Source organism: Stegostoma tigrinum, chromosome 1 (genome assembly GCF_030684315.1).
Source record: "Stegostoma tigrinum isolate sSteTig4 chromosome 1, sSteTig4.hap1, whole genome shotgun sequence".
NCBI lineage: Eukaryota > Metazoa > Chordata > Chondrichthyes > Orectolobiformes > Stegostomatidae > Stegostoma > Stegostoma tigrinum.
This window is the reverse complement of record NC_081354.1, coordinates 151,586,042-151,607,114: the sequence shown is the minus strand read 5'-3', so window position 1 is coordinate 151,607,114 and position 21,073 is coordinate 151,586,042. Positions and strand designations below refer to the sequence as shown.

Sequence of the window (21,073 nt, the reverse complement as noted above, 5' to 3'; positions counted from 1 at the left end):
GAATGAAGCATGCACTCTGGTAGGAAGAGTAGAGGCATAGACTATTTTCTAAATGGGGAGAAAATTCAGAATCTGAAGTGCAAAGGGACTTGGGAGTCCTATCTGGGATTCACTGAAGGCTAACTTGCGGATTGAGTTGATAGTTAGGAAGGCAAATGCAATGTTGGCATTTATTTAGAGAGAACTTGATATAAAAACAGGGATGTATTTCTGGGGATTTATAAGGCTCTGGTTAGAATATTATGTGCAGTTCTGGGTCCCATACCTGAGGAAGTTTGTACTGGCCCTGGTGTGGGTTCAGAGGAGATTCACAAGAATGATCCCAGGAATGAAAGTCTTAATGTATGAGGAACATTTAAGGACTCTGGGTCTATATTTGATGGAGTTTAGAAGGATGAAGTGGGATCTAATTGAAACTTACAGAATATTGAACAGCCTGGACAGAGTGGACATTGGGAAGATGTTTCCATTAGCTGGAGACACTAGGACCCGAGGGCAGCCATAGTGTAAATGGAACAGAGATAATGGGAACTCCAGATGCTAGAGAATCCGAGATAATAAAGTGTGGAGCTGGATGAACCCAGCAGGTTTGTGCACTTAAGATGCTGCTTGGCCTGCTGTTTTCATCCAGCTCCATATTTTATTAACCCTTTGGAACAGAGTTGAGGAGAAACCTCTTCTGACAGAAAGTGGTGAATGTATGGGATCCATTGCCACAGAAGGCTACGGAGGCCAGATTATTGAGTATGTTTAATACAGAGATAGGTAGGTTCTTATTTGTTAAGGGGATCGAAGGTTATGGGGAGAAGGCTGGGAAAATGGGGTTGAGAACCTTATCAACCATGACTGAATGGCAGAGCAGACTCGGTGAGCTGAATGGCCAGATTTCTGCTCCTGTGCCTAATTGTCTTATGGTTTAATACTTAAAGGAAGTTCTTTCCCACATTCCCTTTATCTCTTTCCAAGATCTTACATCTGAGTCTGCCCTAGTCTTGTACCATTAGCTGATAGAGCTGCTTTTCTATGTCCACCTTGTGGAAAGGTGTTGAAACTTTGTGCACCTTGATCAGATGTGTCCTCAATCCCCTTTCCTCTAAGGAGAACAACCATCACTTCTCTGATTATAGTCCTGTATCTAAAATATTTCCACCCACCCGATCCCCTCACCAGGAATTTAAAAGTGACCTCCGCAACCCCTCTCATTTTTCGGGTTTCTTTTCCCAAAGGACCCCAGCTGGAAATTCCTGTCATTATATCATCCTCCCACCCATCAGCCAGGTTGTTTGCTCAGCTGGACCATGGACTGGAAGCTGAACTACAAAATGCTAATGAGGTTCCACTGACCATAACACATTTGTTGTCACTTCGCCCACGTCTCTGTTCCCTCCATGCTGTGTAGTTGCTCAGCTGCTTGGAGGTTACACACTTACCGATTGGTGTGCCAATACTCTGATTTCTGACTCTGGAAGCTGCTGCCACAAACAGACCTTGGAGGTTTGCAGACTGAGAAAATTCCAGTGTGTATAGGATGGGACCTCAGTGCCTAAGGCCACTGATACAAAATGAGCACTTGACCAAACATCAGCGATCTGCTGTTTAATGATCCAATTCTCCACAAAGGATAGGAGGGAAAAAATAGGAATGAAAATTCAAGGAGAAACTTTAATTATTGAAACTGCACAAGCTCGTTTCATCCTACAGAGCATATTGAAAAAAATCAATTTAGTTGTCTGATTTTTATCACTAAAATTGTATAAAGTAACTAACTTAAAGTCAGCCTCAAATGTTTTGCACAATTAAATTAATTTTAAAGAATCTGTATAAACATGGTTTAAAATGTCTGTTGTAATTGTTGTAAATGGTGTACAATTGGGAAGTTGCAATTATAATGAAAAACAATAAATTTATATCCATCTTGAGGAAATGATGAACTTGGAACATGCCAAGATTGGTGTATATTCTGCAGCAGAAGTTATTCTTATCTCAACATGATATCTTTTAAGTGGGGCTATGTACAAACACCTTATAAATTGAGATTGCAAGAAAGATAGCTGAATGCATGAACATCAGAGCCTGAGGCTGCAAGTGCCTGCCAATGCATCTTGCGGCTGTTGTTAAGAAGTTTTCTTTAGTGTTCATAAAAATCTGTCTATAGTTGACAGTTTGCCTCTTTGTTATGCTTTTAAACCTGCAGAGAGCAGAATGGAAAGTTTTGTATTTTGCACTCCTTAAGTAGCAAAATTATTCTGTCTTTCACCCTTGCAGTGATATCAAGATTTCTGTGCTAGATTTTCCTTCCCAAATTGCCTAACCCTGATTTTATAAACCAGATGATATAACCCAGATCAGGGATTGAAGCAGTCTTTGTTCCTGTCTTCCTTAGAGATCAAGCAGATTTTCACTTTAGTAATCATATTTCCTCCAGTAGTTGTTGATACACATCGTTTCCATTGAAAATGGAAGGCTGCAATTTGGGATGCATGTCTCAGTTCCCAATGAATTTTGTTCCTCTTTGTACATGCGATGAACAAAATAGTGTTGTAACATTAGTGAACCAGTACATAAAATAGCCCTGTAAGTACTCTGACAATATCTGTGACTACCTAGTATACTTCATGGGCTATCCTTTCCTTCAGGCAAATGATTATTTAAATATACTTAGTATATTTTTTGGTTAGGATACTGATTTATTATGCCTTGAACAGTTATCTGGGTACATAAAATTTGATCTGGTAGTTAATAAAGAAGCATCACTACTGTCATGTCCATTGTATTATTGCACAGATCTCAGAAACAAACTGTACCTTTTAAGCTAGTTAGATTGTTACATGATGTGATACTCCAGTATAATAAGTTTTCGTTTAATTTCCTATGTTCAGTTTGTTGGTCAGCAACAGTCAGTCAGTCAACCATTCATAATGTAACAACAACATAGGTAAGTACAGTACCTAGACAATATTCAAGTCTGTGAAGTTATGTTTGTATAATGGTTGGTTATTAATAAACTTCAAGACCTCTGTAGACCCCAGATTGCTTCGGTACATGTTACAAAGGCTAAACTACAGGAACTTGTGTTACGTCAGTCAGAATCTCCTGGTGAATGACATTTTGATTTTCATAAAAGTCGTTTGTGTTGTTTTTCTAATTTATGTTGAGGTGCCTAATCAGCACATCTGGATGAATGAACATTACCTGATATATTTATAGGTGGGGGACCAATGTTAACTTACTAAAATTTAGTGTAGGATTTTATTTCCATTTTCAAGAAGTTAGTAACCTAGATTTTCCAATCTATGTCATTTAATGTCATGGTGACCAAGTTACAACAACTTGTTCAAAATGGGAAAATCTAGTCTGTAATCTCACCAATAAATCAAAAGAAACTTAGAGTACACACTATTACCTCCAACTTCTAGCCACCTGAAGCAATTTATGATGAACTGAAGGATTGCTGAATATTTTTGTTTTAATGACATGAGTGAAAACTTCTTGATATTAACTTGCAGGCATTGTAATATATTATGTGTAATTTCATTTTTAAAATTTGAAAAATGTAAAGCTCAATTCCAGCAAGCTGATAAATCACACAAACCAGTTTTTGTCCTTTAAATCAAGATAATTATTGGTACACTTCTAATACCATGGTGCCTTGACCTTGGTATTTCTGTTGAAGGAGTTTTAAACTTTTCAAGTTGCCACATTCCAGTCTGAACAGATGCAAAGCTGAACCATGAGGGTATAAATAGCAATGATTGACTCTGCAAGCAAACTATAAAAGCATTTTGTTCCTCCAGATTGATAGTCTGTCAAGAAGGTGAAAATTAAGCATGCATACAAGGCACATTGACTTGTGCAACAGCTTCAAGTCACTTGTCAGCAGTGAGCATGATTCACTTGCATATCAAGTAACATGGCTACATGTTCATGTTCCCAAGTTTCAATTGACGTGTGAAGCAACTGGATTCTCAATTTGTTTCATTAGTTAATGCAGCTCCTTACCAGCCAATGTATAATTTTTGTTACAATATCTTCCTCCATTTCTCCACCTCACTACCATCTTTAAGACATTCCTGAAAATAGAATCTGTGCCACTTTGGCCGTGCCTTTCGTCATTTGACCAAATATCTCCTTGCCTAGCTTGATGATGGTTTTTTTTTTATATAACATTCCTGAAAAGCATTTTGGGACTATACATTAAAGGTGGTATGTAACCAAAGTTTCTTGTAATATTGGTAAAGTGTGGAACTGTTCTGTCAATTCACACATCTCATGCTTTTTTTTAATGAAAGCCAATTAAATACAGGTTAAGGAGAGCCATTCTGGCACAGAAAGATCCCACAAACATATACAAGATAAATAGTTAATATTTGTTGAGAACAACCTATTGACCTGAATACTAGATGAGCTCCCCTACTTTCAGTCAAAGAGTGCCTTGGGATCTTTCGCACCCTACTGAGTGGGAGATGGGTCCTCAGTTTAATGTTTGATCCAGAAGACTGCTCATGGAGCAGACCATCCTTCTCTCACCATTCCAGTGAAGTGTCAGGGTGGATAAAGTGCTCACTGTCTATGAGATGGGGACTTCACCTCCCAACATTTGTCTCCTGGGTCAAGATGTTAACACTGAGCCAAGACTGATATTCCATTATTTAGTTTTCAAACATCCTTGGAGGTAGATATGTACCTCAATCATCCTTTTTTTAGGCAAAGTCCTGTGACCAATGAGTTTCACAAACTCTGATGAGCATGTGGCATATAGTCACCAACATCCCCTTTCTCTCACTCCCTCATATTCTATGAATTATCAGTGCTTGTAACTCAGTATTTCGTTCTTTTAAAGCAAAAGCATCAGGTGTGGTGTATGAACGTTAGAAAGGTCCTGATTTCAGGTGTGAGTTTAAGGGGTTTTGGGAGAACAGCATAGCAAAGAATGAGATCAAGAAGCAGAATGCTGCATGTAGTGATTGTAATCATAGAATCCCTGCAGTACGGAAACAGCCCATTCAGCCCAACAAGTCCACACCAATGCACCCCCTCCCATTCAATCCCTGTTGTCCTGCATTTCCCATGGCTAATCCACCTAGCCTGCATGCCTTTGGATTGTGGGAGGAAACTGGAACATCCATAGAAATCTGGCCTTTGTGGAATTATTTCACTGAGAATGTTGGAAATCTGAAATAAAAACAGGAAGTGGTGAAAATTCTTAGAAGATCTTCCATGTCTGCCAAAGAGAAGTGGATTTAATGTTTTTGGTCAATGACAGTTCATCAAAGCTGGGAAAACTTAGAAGTTTAGTGGGTTTCAAGCAAGGCGTGGCATAACATCCAAGGCTATGGGCCTTGTGCAGGAAAGTGGAAGTACAGGTATTAGTATATTTTTGGCTGTACAGACTTGATGGGCCAAAGGGCCTCTTCTGCACTGTCCGACTCAGATAAAAGGAAGTCTGTGATGGGGTGAAAGATGAATAACAGAAACGTCAATCTTTCTGAGCCAAAGGGAATGATAATGAGGAGGAATAAAAAATACAGAGAAGTGCCTAGAGTAGATGTACCACTGTTGAAAGTGGGAATAAGGGTATTATGCAAAGTAAAGGAAACAAAATAGTGGGACAGAAATTATGGTCTAATACTTTTGATCTCAGTGTTGTTTCTAGAAGACACTAAGGTGCTCAATCAGAATGTGAAGTGCTCAACTTATGTTGAGCTTCACTGGAACAGTACAGCACTCAAAGGTCAGAGATGTTGGTATGAGAGCAAAGTTGGAGAATTAAAATGGCAAGCTACTAGAAGCTCGGGATCATATTAGTTGATTGGCTGAAGGTGGTTACCCAATCTGCGTTCCCTTCTTTAAATTTAGCCTATTGTATTCTTTACCCGCAATCTTGTTTCCATTACCCTGCGGGACCAAACACAGATTAGGTAACAAGAAAGCAGCAGGATGTTTGCCAGTGTTTCAATGAGAAATGGTTTTTGTTGACCAAACACCAATCCTTGCAGTAAGCAGGGTTAACACTTGGAGGGGTACTCACTGATGGCCCTTGCAAGCTGAGCCTAAGTCATTCCAGGTTCTATAACTGGAGTATATCCCTGAAAGCATAAGGTGCTAAGAACCCTACTTTAAACAAATAGAAACAGTGTTGTGGGGATTTCTCAGTTGTTTGCTTTAATGATTCCTAAGTGTTGTGACCAGTTTCCACTTTTGATAGCCCGTCAAATGAAGAAGCATCTCAAAGGATTTGGCACAATGAATAATGTATTTGTGATTGTTGTCATAAGCTGAGGGAGGCAGACATTCTACAACAAGAGTGTCTCATAAACAGCAATGTGGGGAATATGAAGTTGATCTGTTTAACTCCTGCTTCATAAAAACCGAAAGAACTGCGGATGCTGTAAATCAGGAACGAAAACAAAGCTGCTGGATAAGTTCAGCAGTTCTGGCAGCAGCTGTGAAGAAAAAATCAGTTAACGTTTTGGGTCCGGTGACCCTTCCTCAGAAGTTCTGAGGAAGGGTCACTAGATCTGAAACGATAACTTTGCTTTTTTTCTCATACCTGAGGACTGGAGAGAGGCAAATGTAATTCCTCTCTTCAAGAAAGGAAATAGGGAAATCCCCGGCAATTACAGACCAGTAAGTCTCACGTCTGTCGTCTGCAAGGTGTTAGAAAGGATTCTGAGGGATAGGATTTATGACCATCTGGAAGAGCATGGCTTGATTAAATGCAGTCAACACAGCTTTGTGAGGGGCAGGTCATGCCTCACAAACTTTATCGAGTTCTTTGAGGATGTGACTAGAAAAGTTGATGAGGGTCAAGCTGTGGATGTGGTGTATATGGACTTCAGCAAGGTATTTGATAAGGTTCCCCATGGTAGGCTCATTCAGAAGGTCAGGAGGAATGGGATACAGGGGAACTTAGCTGTCTGGATACAGAATTGGCTGGCCAACAGAAGACAGCGAGTGGTAGTAGAAGGAAAACATTCTACCTGGAAGTCAGTGGTGAGTGGTGTTCCACAGGGCTCTGTCCTTGGGCCTCTACTGTTTGTAATTTTTATTAATGACTTGGATGAGGGGATTGAAGGATGGGTCAGCAAGTTTGCAGACGACACGAAGGTTGGAGGTGTCGTTGACAGTATAGAGGGCTGTTGTAGGCTGCAGCGGGACATTGACAGGATGCAGAGATGGGCTGAGAGGTGGCAGATGGAGTTCAACCTGGATAAATGCGAGGTGATGCATTTTGGAAGGTCGAATTTGAAAGCTGAGTACAGGATTAAGGATAGGATTCTTGGCAGTGTGGAGGAACAGAGGGATCTTGGTGTGCAGAAACATAGATCCCTTAAAATGGCCACCCTAGTGGACAGGGTTGTCAAGTAAGCATATGGTGTTTTGGCTTTCATTAACAGGGGGATTGAGTTTAAGAGTCGTGAGATCTTGTTGCAGCTCTATAAAACTTTGGTTAGACCGCACTTGGAATACTGCGTCCAGTTCTGGTCGCCCTATTATAGGAAAGATGTGGATGCTTTGGAGAGGGTTCAGAGGAGGTTTACCAGGATGCTGCCCGGACTGGAGGGCTTATCTTATGAAGAGAGGTTGACTGAGCTCGGACTCTTTTCATTGGAGAAAAGGAGGAGGAGAGGGGACCTAATTGAGGTATACAAGATAATGAGAGGCATAGATAGAGTTGATAGCCAGAGACTATTTCCCAGGGCAGAAAAGGCTAACACGAGGGGTCATAGTTTTAAGCTGGCTGGAGGAAAGTATAGAGGGGATGTCAGAGGCGGGTTCTTTACACAGAGAGTTGAGAGCATGGAATGCGTTGCCAGCAGCAGTTGTGGAAGCAAGGTCATTGGGGACATTGAGGAGACTGCTGGACATGCATATGGTCACAGAAATTTGAGGGTGCTTACATGAGGATCAATGGTCAGCACAACATTGTGGGCTGAAGGGCCTGTTCTGTGCTGTACTGTTCTATGTTCTATGTTCTAATACGGTACAAATGACATGAACTTTTTAGCAGCCTCTCAGAACAGCAAATGGCATCTTGACAAGGTTGGTGAGCCACCAGCTTTATTGTTTGCTTTTGTATTTTTTTTTTTGATCGACAATCGCCTTTCAGCCTCAGGTATTTCACTGTTTGAACCTTTGCAAGAAAGTTTGTTCTTGTTTGGGGTCATACATCTGATCCTGGCTCTGTTCTCAGCCAGATTTTGTTGTAGAAATCCCTAAAAACATATCACAGGTAAAGCCTGGATATCAGTGAGAACACAGTCAATTGTGGCCCCTCGGCCCTGCTCTGGCTGTGATTAGCTAACAACATGGGTCAGGAGCCAAAGCTGTGTTCTCACAAGGCAGGGTAAGAGTGTGCTTAATTGCAGCTGGGGCATATTTGAACTTAATCAACCTTGATAATGGGATGGGAGTTGGATAAGAACATAAGAAATAAAAGTAGTCTCCAGAATAATAACCAGAAAACAACTTTTTTTAAAATTCATTCAGGGGATGCAGGCGTCACTGGCTTGTCCAGCATGTATTGCCTGTCCCTAATTGCCCAGAGGGCACGTAAGAGTCAACCACATTGCAGTGGCTCTGGAGTCACATATAGCCCAGACCAGGTAAGGATGGCAGTTGCTGCCCTCAAGGACATTAGTGAACCCAGTGGGTTTTTCTGACAAGTGACGATAGATTCAACCGTCAGTTGTAAAAAGTAATCTAGTTCTCCAAAATCCTCTGGCAGAGAGTCACCACGGTTCCCTCGAGAGCAGCTTCCAAACCCACAACTATTACCATATAGAAAGCCAAAGGCAGCAGATGCATAGGAACATCAACACCTGGGAGATCCCCACCAAGCTGCACCCTATCCAAACTTGGACATTTATGTCATATATTTGATCCAATGTTGCTGGGTTAAAATCCTGGATCTCCCTCCCTAGCAGGGTGTACCCACACCAAATGGACTGCAGCAATTCAAGAAGGCAGTTCCTCTCCATCTTCTGAAGAGCAACTGTAGATGAGCAAACAGTGCTGGTCTGACCAATGCTACTCACATCCCATAATGAATTTTACATGTGACTCCAGACCAAGAGCAAAGTAATTGACTGACATCAACATGGCCCAGCAAGTCACTTAATTCAATGGCAATGATGGATTTGCAAGAAATGCTGACTTTGCCAGTGACACCCACATCTTATGAAAGAAGGTGGCCTCAGTGGCACTTTCTTGTCTGTCCTCATAATCATTGGTCTTGGGGAATCTCATCTCATTGTTATGACACCGTTTCAGGTGAGTGTCTATACAAGTAGCTGGTAAGGGACCAATGATGTACAGTGGTATGTACACTAGACTGGTCATTGGTTCATATCCCACGAAGGAAATTGCTGGAATGTAATTTAATTCATAAATTTAAAATGTTAAGTTAATTTTCATAATGGTGACCATAAAATTACTGTTTGTTTTTCTTTGTTTGTTCACATGATATAGGCCATTTGGCTTGGCTAGCATTTATTACCCATCCGTAATTGCCCAAAATTATTGTAACACTTCCTTCTGGTTCACTCATTTATTTTTCAGGGAACCAAATCCACTATCCTTACCTAGTCAAGCCAACACATGACTCCAGACACATAACAATCTGATTTGACACTTAACTACCCATGAAATGGCTTAGCAAGCAACAGTTTCAGGGCAATTTGGGATGGACAACAAATGCCACTGTGATGGTACATTCTTATGACAGGACGTCCTCAAATCAGAGAATTTGAGAAGTAAGGATGGAAAATCTGCGAAGGTCTCAACACATAAGTCAAGTTTTTTTTATCCTGCTGCCTGTTGGCCAGTAGGTGCTTGGTCGTAATAATTGCTATGTTTGACTTAATGTATACTTGTACTAATTATTGCAGGTTTATTGTATTACGCTGGACATGGGTACGAAAACTACGGCAACAGTTTTATGGTGCCAATTAATGCCCCAAATCCATATAGATCAGCAAACTGCTTGTGTGTGCAGAGCATCCTAAAACTAATGCAAGAGAAGGAGACTGGACTGAATGTCTTCCTGCTGGACATGTGCAGGAAAAGGTACATGTAACAACCAGAGAAAATTGTACCATGTATTATTTAACAGCACAAAATATATTCCTTTCATCATCAGCTTCCGTGTATTGATCTTCATCTTTGTAGCCAACCCAAAGTCAGTTAGACAGTAAGAGCCAAACAGCTGTGATAGTGAGTTGTCCATATAGTTTGAACTGACATAGATTTAGGGGGCCTACTCTAATAATTAACAACCTGTCCCAAATTTATTGAAAGTACTAATCTATTCATCTAGAACTAGAGAAACATTATTTCTAACAACAATTTTCTTAATTCACAAATGCCTTCTCATTTTATTTCTTGTTTCTGCAAGTCAACCTCATCAGGCAAGAGGTGATAAATTTGTATTTATAGTAGACCGTGTGTTGAGATCTCTATCTTAGCTATGCTTTTGTAGAGAGCTGCTATAGTGAGCAGAGGACACAATAGAAAATTAAAGCCGCAAATACTGGTGTCAGAGCAACATTTCAGCAGCTAAGTGGTAATCGTTTAACTTCCCTCACAATTCAGGAGGTTCTGTGGTACCAGGAAAAAGGAGAGTGGAAATGGCTAGTGATTAAATGCATCTTTCTGGTTTTATAAATACCAAGAAAATCTGTCACTTCTTGGTCTGTGCTGAATGAACTGGTCTTAGCTGGGCTTGTGACGATATCCTATGGTTAGCCTCTACACAGGGAGGGAACATGGGTATGGTGCATGGTGAGGGGCTAATGGGGGTATAACACACTGCGAGTAATAATCTACCTGTTTCGTGTGTTTGCAGGAACATGCATGATGACACCATTCCAAATATGGAGGCCTTAAAAGTTACAGCCAATATTGTTTTTGGATACGCAACGTAAGCATTTGTCTGTCCTGATGCAATTTCACCTTCCATAAATTTTATAAAGTCATCCTGACTTTTCTCTTGAATGTGCAAAATTTAAGCAAATGAAAGTCAAAGGCATCGAAGCTCCAAATAAGTTTCACTCGGAGATAATGGGAACTGCAGATGCTGGAGAATCCAAGATAACAAAGTGTGGAGCAGGATGAACACAGCAGGCCAAGCAGCATCTCAGGAGCACAAAAGCTGACGTTTTGGGCCTAGACCCTTCTTCAGAAAAGCCCGAAACGTCAGCTTTTGTGCTCCTGAGATGCTGCTTGGCCTGCTGTGTTCATCCAGCACCACACTTTCTTAAATAAGTTTCACTGTTTGGTTTTTCGTAAAAATGTCCAATTAGAACCAGCGGTGGTTTGGAAACAGAATTCCTGTCACCTCTACGTTTTGCAAATGCTGATTTATTGGATTTATTAAATGTTGCTATGTTCCCTGTGGATACAGATGACTTTGAAAAGTAATTCAAGTTCTCATAACCTATAACAAACTAAAATCAATATTGCCTAAACACTAGTAGCCAATCTATATAAACTAAACAACAGAAGAGACGTCCCATTTAATAGTCAAAACAACCAAATATCTCCCTCTGGGCTATGTTTTATGCTGCTCCTTAAGGAGATCACTGTTCCTAAAACCAGTCCATAGCGATTTTTAGTTTCATGTGGTTTGCTTGATTTCTTTTCCTTTTCCAACTGTAATTCCTAACTATTGAACTGACTTAATTTTGAAGTGACTTTCAGTATGCTGGATAACCAGGAGACCTATCCTTCTGGCCAAAGTTAGGTGAATCTTCCACTTTTGTTCAATTTCTCATGAATTTAGTCTCTTTAATCTAAGCATGAACTCTGGATCAATTTCTTGTATGGTGAACCGTAGAATGTTTCTGCCTTTATCTTCCTAATATCTCCCTCCCACCTCATTTTAGTCTTGCAGATTTTCATTGTGAAGTTTAGTGATATTTTAAGCAAATACACTAAGTCAATCATTACGATGATTTCCTATGAATTCTAATCCACCAAACACATTTTTCCCTCCTCACCCTTATGTGCTTTCCGGAGGGACCTCTCTCTCCGTGACTCCCTTGTCCACACCACACTCCCCTACAGCCCCACCATATCCGGCACTTTCCCTGCAACTGCAGGAAGTGCTACACCTGCCCCTGCACCTCCTCCCTCGCCCCCATCCCAGGCCCCAAGAAGACATTCCACATCAAGCAGATGTTCACCTGCATATCTGCTAATGTGGTATACTGCATCCACTGTTCCCGTTGTGGCCTCTTCCACATCGGGAAACCAAGCGGAGGCTTGGGGACCGCTTTGCAGAACACCTACGCTCAGTTTGTCCCTGCTCCTTTGATGCTGCTGGGCCTGCTGTGTTCATCCAGCCTTATCCCTTGTTATCTCAAACAAAGTAATCTTTGTTTAGTGCTATACTTAACCATGTAACTACTGTCTGAGGTTTATAAACTGTACGCTAAAAGTAATGAAAGGAAAAAGTATTGTCTGTTTTCTATATTTGAAGATGTCAAGGTGCAGAAGCATTTGAAATTCAGCATTTCGGATTAGCAAATGGCATATTTATGAAATTTCTAAAGGAACGCCTGTTAGAGGATGAAAAAATCACGGTGTTGCTTGACAGAGTTGCAGAAGGTAATTGCGTTATTATATTAAAAAGGTTTTTTCTCAACTACCGAGGTGGCATGGTGGCTCAGTGATAAGCACTGCTGCTTCACAGCGCCAGGGACTCAGATTCAATTACAGCCTTGTGTGACTGTCTTTGTGGAGTTTGAACATTCTCCCCGTGTCTGCATGAGTTTCCACCAGGTGCACCAGTTTCCTCCCACAGTCCAAAGATGTACAGGTTAGGTGAATTGGCTGATTTGGCATTGCTCACATCCACGTTCCTGCACTTTCCCTGTAACTCCCTTACTGATCAAGAATCTATCTATTTATCTCAGCCTTACATATGCACATGGACTCTGCTCCAACAGCTTTGTCACAGGCAAAAAATTGAGAACTGAGAGAAAAGAATTGCTCCTCATATCAGTCTTAACTTGGTACCGCATTGCTCTGAGATGATACCCTCTAGTCGTAGACTCTCCCATTTGGGGAAACAGCCTCTCAGTATTTATCTTGTCAAGCCCCTTAAGAGTATGATATGCTTCAATGAGATTACCTCTCATTCTTCTAAACTCCAGTGAACAGAGTCCTAAACTGTTTAACCTTTGTTCATAAGACAAGCCATGCATGCCAGAGATCATCCTAGTGAATGTTCTCTGAACTGCTTCCAATGAAATTCTATATTTTCTTAAATAAGGGAACCAAAACTGCTCACAATACTCTCGATTCAGAGATAGTGGGAACTGCCGATGCTGGAGAATCTGAGATCACATGGTGTAGACTAGGATGAACACAGCAGGCCAAGCAGCATCATAGGAAGAGGAAGACTGACGTTTTGGGCCTAGACCCTTCCTCAGAAATGGGGGAGAGAAAGGGAGTTCTGAAATAAATAGGGATAGAGAGGGAGGCGAATTGAAGATGGATAGAGGAGAAGATAGGTGGAGAGGAGACAGACAAGTCAAAGAGGTGGGGATGGATCCAGTAAAGGAGAGTGTAGGTGGGGAGATAGGGAGGAGATAGTGGACTTCACAAGCTTCAAAATCTCCCCTCCCCTGACTGCATCCCAAAACCAGCCCAGCTCGTCCCTGCCTCCCTAACTTGTTCGTTCTTCCTCCCACCTCAAGCCCCACCCCCACCTCCTACTGACAAGCCTCATCTCCCCCCACCTTGACCTGTCCGTCTTCCCTGGACTGACCTATCCACTCCCCACCTACACTCACCTTTACTAGCTCCATCCCCACCTCTTTGACCTGTCTGTCTCCTCTCCACCTATCTTCTCCTCTATCCATCTTTGATCCGCCTCCCCCTCTCTCTCTATTTATTTCAGAACCCCCTCCCTTCCCCCATTTCTGAAGAAGGGACCAGACCCAAAACGTCTCCTGCTCCTCTGATGCTACTTGGCCTGCTGTGTTCATCCTGCTTTATGCCAGGTCATCACAATACTTTCGATGTGTGCTTATAGCACGACGTACAGTTACAGTCAGTCTTCCCTACTCTCAAACTCCAACTTCCTTGAAATAAGGACCAACATTCCATTTGCCTTCCTGATTACCTGCTGTACCTGTGTGCTAGCTTTCTGTGTTCCATGCACATATACTCCCAAGTCCCTTTGTGTTACAGCTTTCTAGTTTTTCACCATTAAATAGTCTGTTTCAAGCTGATACCAACTTTAAAGAATTGGTTAGCAGGCTCAGTATAAGTTAAGTATAACTGCTACATAAATCTAACAGTGGGAATCTGTGTCTTGCAACATTTATGCTTGTTTGGACAAGGCTTCTTGAAGCGATATCTTTGAGAAAATAACGGCAAAAATGGAGCGTGGAAGTTAATTTGTTGTTTTTTTTTTGACAAGATTTTCATTTCCAGAACCAGAGGACACAGTTTAAAAATAAGGGGTAGGCCATTTAGAACAGAGTTGAGGAAAAACCTCTTCACCCAGAGAGTGGTGGATATATGGAATGCTGTGCCCGAGAAGGCAGTGGAGGCCAAGTCTCTGAATACTTTCAAGAAAGAAATGGATAGAGCTCTTAAACATAGTGGAATCAAGGGTTATGGGGATAAGGCAGGCACAGGATACTGATTGTGGATGATTAGCCATGATCATAATGAATGGTGGTGCTGGCTCGAAGGGCTGAATGGCCTACCCTTGCACCTATTGTCTATTACTCAAGGAAATACACTCATATCAAGGTTCAGATTTAATACTGCAAATATTCAACAAAATAATTAATAGTTGGCAACAAAATGTGCAAACGTTTAGGAGCAGTAGTGAGCCATTCAGCCTCTTTCTGACATTAAACAAGATCATGGATGATTGGGCCGTAACCTCAAAACCACATTTCTGCCTAACACTGAGAACCATTCACTTCCTTAACAAGAATATATCTGCGGTTCTTGAGTAAATTTGTAGCTTGGGTTGTGGATGCTGTGGTTGGATCGCTCACTGAGCTGGTTCGTTAGTTTGCTGGGTAACACCATCAGTACAGCCTCCAATGAAGCACTGTTGTTTTTTATCCCGCCCGGCATTTAAACACTGGGGCCCATTGGCGTTGATTACTTCATTTCCGGTATTTCTTCGCAGTGGTGTATATATAAAGGGTCTAAGTCCTTCTGGGTGGAGAACCAGGCCTCCAGAAATTCTCGTGCTTGTCTCCATTTGGCCTGCCCTAGGATTCTGATGTTGTCCCAATTGAACTGGTGGTTCTCCTTATCCATGTGAATGGAGACAAGAGAGTATTGGTCATGTCTTTATGTTGCTGGTTGGTTTTCGTGTATTCATGTGGCCGGTTTCCTCCTTGTCTGTCCAAGGTAATGTTTGTCACAGGCCTTGCATGGAGTGTTGTACATCGTGTTGGTTGTGTCCATAAGGGGTCTTTGGTTTGAGTTGGCAGTTGGCGTAGGATTGACATATAGGTTTGTGTGCCACTCTGATGCCCAGTGGTCGTCGGAGTCTTGTGGTCAGTTCGGATATGTTCTTGAAGTACTGTACTGTCACAAGTATTCACGTAAATACTACCAAGTATTTAAGGACAATGCATACCCGAACAGCTGGGTCTGATGATGCCTATCACACAAACAACAACAGGAAGATACAGTACTCCCTGCCACATGTGTCATGTTACCATACATCAAAAATGTATCTGAACTGACCACAAGACTCCTAAGACCATTGGGCATCAGAGTGGCACACAAACCTGCATCAACTTTACGCCAACTGCTAACACAAACCAAGACCACTATGTACAGAGCCAATGTGATATACAAGATTCCACAAAGGACTGCGACAAACATTACCTTGGGCAGAAGGTAGCTGGCCACAAGAATACATGAACACCAATTAGCAACAAAAAGATATGACCAATACTTACCAATCTCCATTCACACGGATAAGGAGAACCACCAATTCAGTTGGGGCAACATCAGGATCCTAGGACAGGACAAACAGAGAAAAGCACAGGAATTTCTAGAGACCTGGTTCTCCTCCAAGAAGGCCGTCAATAAACATGTAGAATTCGACCCTATGTATACACCACCACGAGGAAATACTGGAAATGAGGTAATCAACTCCAACGGACCCCAGAGTTTAAATACCAGGTGGGAAAGCACAACAAAACACAACACACCTTCCTCGGAGGCTGTACTGATGATGTCACCCAGCACGAGTCTGCGAACTAATGAACCAGCTCAGTGAGCGAACGTACCGCAGCAAGAATATATCTCCCTCTGCCTCAAAAAATATTCAAGACTCTTGTCCTGTGAAGGTAGTGGGAGTCACTATCAATAATGAGATTATTGATACTCAAAATTGATACACGATTGATACTCAATATTCCTACAATCAGTAGACTTACTATTAATACTCAAAGACAAAAATAACCTAGACTCTGTTTCAAATAGGCCACCCTTGATTATTAAACAGTGACTCATCGTTCTTGATTCTTTTGTATAGGAAAGATCCTTTCCACATCCAGCCTGTTGAGACCCCTCAGACTTTTATACATTTTAGTCCAGCTGTATGTTACACATCTGAACTCCAATGGATAGACGCCCGGCCTGTCTAACCTGGTCATTCTGGGTAAACTTGCTCTAAACTGCCTCCAGTGTGTTTACATCCTTCCTTAAATAAGGTGACCATGCACAGTACTCAGATGCAGCCTCACCAATGCCCTTTATAACTGAAACATGACGGAGTTACTTTTGTATTCAATTCCCTTACCAACGGACAATAACATTTTTTAGCTTTCTTAATTACTTGCTGACCTGCATACTAGCTATACATAATTCTTGCACTAGGACAACTAGACCCTACTGAGTTGCAAAGATCCACAATCAAATGCTTGACTAAATTTCATGTTTTCCTACATAGTACTTCATTTGCCAATTGGAAGGTTGTATCGAGAGGAATGGACAAGCATAATTTGTAATTTTTAAAAAATGACTTATTGAAGTTTTGGACTCATCTTCCTCCTGCTTCCAGTTCGAATGAAGGGTGCTCACGTCAATTTTCAGATGCTACCAGATTTGTTGCTTATAGTCAGGATTTAATTGATTCTGTTGTAATTATTTTCATGTATGGTGTACTTTCTCATCCTAATGCAGTCCTGACGTTTTAAATTGCAGACATGGGAAAATGTGACCTCACGAAAGGAAAACAAGCTCTGGAAATTCGCAGCAGCCTCTGTGAGAAGAGAGCCTTGACTGACCCAATCCATTCATCAGGCTGCTCTGCTGAGTCGCTGGCACGTAATCTGCAGTGGGCAAAGGCCCATGGTAACATATTCCTCATCTCTGGATTGTAACCCAGTTTGTGACAGCTCTTGTTATTGTTGAGTTATTTCAAGTATGCAATAAACATGAAATCTGAGCCAGTGGATTATTTGTGACCGCTTGGGTGGGTTAGGGAGTGGTTTAGATTTCATAAATCAGTTCTCTCGGGTCAGAGCTTTGTGTGGTGAATATTTGCACACTCCTTGCACAAGTTTCTGTACTGAGGATACAGTATCTTACAAAGGCATACTGATTTTTGGACTTGAACTCCCCATGTACACTCTTGCTGCACAAATGCTGCACTGGGAATGTAAAGCCTACCCCTGGTATCTCAAACTAAAAACCTCAAGTGAAGAAGTAAGTAAAGGGAGTTCAGTAATAGGTTTGTTATTGGTTACTTTTTAAAGTCAGTTTGGTAGATTTTCCTCTTAGTGTAAAAGTAGCAATAGTAGGGGTGGTATGGTTTCGTCCTATGGGAGTTGGGTTTAAGTTGACTGCAGGAAATGTTGTACATTTCTCCAGTGATGCTTTTCAGTCTAATGAGGAGGCGGTTGCACAGTGGTAATGTCACCAGACTAGTAATCCAGAGCTCTCAGCTACTGCTGCCACTGCCTACTGGAGTTGGTGGCATTTAAATTCAGTTAATAAATCTACAATTAACACTTGTCTGATGGAGATGGCAAGGCCATTGTCCATTGATGCAAAATCCATCTGGTTCACTTTCTGGATAAAGAGTTGCTGTCCTTAATTGGTCTGGCTTTTATGTGACTCAAGACTCAAGCATGTGTTTGACTATTGACTGGCCTCTGGGATTGCCTAGCATTGCATTGCAGGCATGACTAGACCCCAAGGACTGCAGCAGTTCAAGGAGGCATCTCAATGCTCTGTCCCCCACATTTTGAAGAGAAATGAGAGATGGCAATAGATGCTGATGAGTCAGTGATGCCCACATCACATGTGAAATAACTCCACAGAGGCCAGAATGCTGTCTCCATGTCAACCTTTATTTATGTAGAACATAGAACGGGACAGCACAGTACAGGCCCTTCGGTCCACAATGTTGTGCCAAACTTTGACCCTAAACCTAAGGTCTTTCTAACCTCCACTCCTACCTTATACTACCATCCATATGCCTGTCTACTAACTGCTTAAATGCCCCTAATGAGGTCTACTCCACTATCCTCTCTGGCAATGCGTTCCACACCCCTACCACTCTCTGAGTAATGTATGTGCATAGTATTTGACATTGGTCTGGCTTTCTCAGTCCCAGCTCTGAGTGAACAGGGTGAACCTCTGATAGGATAATCGGAACAGCATGTGCTACAGTCAGAGATAACACAGTGTGGAGCTGGAGGAACACAGCAGGCCAGGCAGGAGAGGAGCAGGAAAGTTAACATTTCAGGTCCCAAACCGAAACATCAACTTGTCTACTCTTCTGATACTACCTGGATTGCTATCAAAAGAGCAGACAAGTTGACGTTTCAGTTTGGGACCTGAAATGTTAACTTTCCTGCTCCTCTCCTGCCTGGCCTGCTGTGTTCCTCCAGCTCCACACGGTTATCTCAGAACTTTTGACGCTACTGTTTATATCTGTCAACCAGAGCTCCTTGATTGGTCCAGATTAACAGCCCCGATCAGGGAACTCATATTCTACAATGCCCACCTGGCTGATGTTGTTGCAATTACTAGAACATGAAACAAAAAACTGAAAAAAGCAAGTAACTCGCATCTGAGCAATGTTTCAACTACAGCCAATTTGGCATAAAAACAAGCATAAATACTGGCGTGAATCAAGAGGGTCAAGATAGCCTGAAGTTGGGCCTTATTTTCACATTTGTTTGATTCTTTGTCAGATGTGAGCATTGCTGATAGCATTTATTGCCCATCCCTAACTGCCCAGAGGCAGTTGAGAGTCAACCACATTGCTGTCGGTCTGGAGTCACATGTAGGCCTGACCAGGTGAGGATGACGCTTTCCTTCCCTTCAGGAAATTATAGTCCCAATGGGTTTTTCTGACAAATGGCAATAGATTCTTAGTCATCAGTCGACTCTTAATTCGAGATCTTTTTTATTGAATTCAAATTCCACCCTCTGCCATGACAGGATTTGAACCCAGGTCCCCCAGAACATTTCCTGGGTGTCTGAATTAATAGTCCAGTAAGAATACGCTAGACCATTGCCCCTCATGTATGTTTAAGTTACTTCCATGTATACTGCAACGCATCAGAATCATAATCACACTTGCCTCAATGTTCCTTTTATTTTTGTTTATTTGCAAAATTTGCAAAGGAAAATGCAAACAAGTTTGTTGTCTGAATAGTGTATTGCTAAAGTTGCTTCAAAAATTTGAACTACAGAAACTTCAACTAAGATTAATTATGCCAAAGTTAATTACACTGGAGCGCCCAATTCCATTTTTCACAGAGCTTCAAAGGAAATGTATATCAGTTACCGGCTTATATATTTAATAACTAATTAAGTTCTGGATTGATTGCTGTAGGCTGAAATGTGGCTTATGTTGTTTTATTTAAGAAGAGTCAGAAATCAAATCCTTCTAATTATGTGAATTTAATGCTGGTTAGAAAAATAGCTTGTAGAAGGTAATGATTTAGATCACTTGGAAAGTTCAGCAGCTATTAGGGATTCTGAGCATGATATTTGTTAATTTTGATGCTGCCTCGATAATCTAATTGAATTCTGTGAAGAATGGTAGATGAAGATAATTCTGTTCCTGTCATAAACTTTAGCTTGTAGACTGATTTCGACAAGTGAATAAAACCAAATACAATCAATGGCATTAAATTGAACATGTGTAGTGTTCTCCACTTAGAGTCATTGGGTAGAACAGCATGGAAACAGACCCTTCGGTCCAACTCGTCCATGCCAATCCTTCTAAATTAATCTAGTCCCGTTTGCCAGCATTTGGCCCATATCCTTCTAAACCCTTCCTATTCGTATACCCATACTGATGCCTTTTAAATGTTGCAGCTGTACCAGCCTCCACCACTTCCTCTGGCAGTTCATTCCATACATACATCACCACCTGCCGGAAGATGTTCCCTTAGGTTCTTTTTAAATCTTTCCCCTCTCACTTTAAACCCATGCCTTCTAGTTTTGGACTCCCCTATCTTGGGGAAAAGACCTTTGACTATTCACTTTATCCATACCCATCATGATTGTACAAACTTCTCTAAGGTCACTGCTCAACCTCTGATGATCCAGGGAAAATAGCTCCAGCCTATTCAACCTCTCCCTATAGTTCAAACTCTCCAACCCTGGCAACATCTTTGTAAGACTTTTCTGAACCCTTCCAAGCTTCGCGACATTTTTCCCCTAGCAGGGAGACCAGAATTGAACACAGTATTCCAAAAGTGATCCAATCAAAATCCTGTACAGCCTGACCTCCCAACTCCTATACTCAATGCACTGACCAATAAAGGCAAGCATACAAAACACTCTCTTCACTACGCTGTCTACCTGCAACTGCACTTTCAAGGATCTATGAACCCTACACTCCAAGGTCTCTTCGTTCACAACACTCCCCAGGACTTTACCATTAAGTTTATTAGTCCTGCTCTGATTTGCCCAACCAAAATGTAGCGCCACACATTTCTGTAGTCACTTGGAGTGAACAAACTCCAAGGGTTGCTTTATCATGCAAGAATGTTAGTTAAGCTGAAGGAAAAAGAGACATTCAAGAGTCCAGGTTTGTTGAAGGTGCATTGTA

General features: G+C 41.6%; 1 protein-coding gene across 1 annotated transcript in view; it reads left to right on the top strand.

Moving 5' to 3' along the window:
• malt1 (MALT paracaspase 1) overlaps positions 1 to 21,073 on the top strand; it is a 93,526-nt gene that overhangs the window by 53,214 nt on the left and 19,239 nt on the right. Inside the window, exons 10-13 of the mRNA XM_048545836.2 lie at positions 9,891 to 10,068; positions 10,847 to 10,921; positions 12,482 to 12,609; positions 17,200 to 17,349. Of these exons, the coding sequence (XP_048401793.1) occupies positions 9,891 to 10,068; positions 10,847 to 10,921; positions 12,482 to 12,609; positions 17,200 to 17,349 (531 nt within the window). The remainder of the gene's footprint in view (positions 1 to 9,890; positions 10,069 to 10,846; positions 10,922 to 12,481; positions 12,610 to 17,199; positions 17,350 to 21,073) is intronic.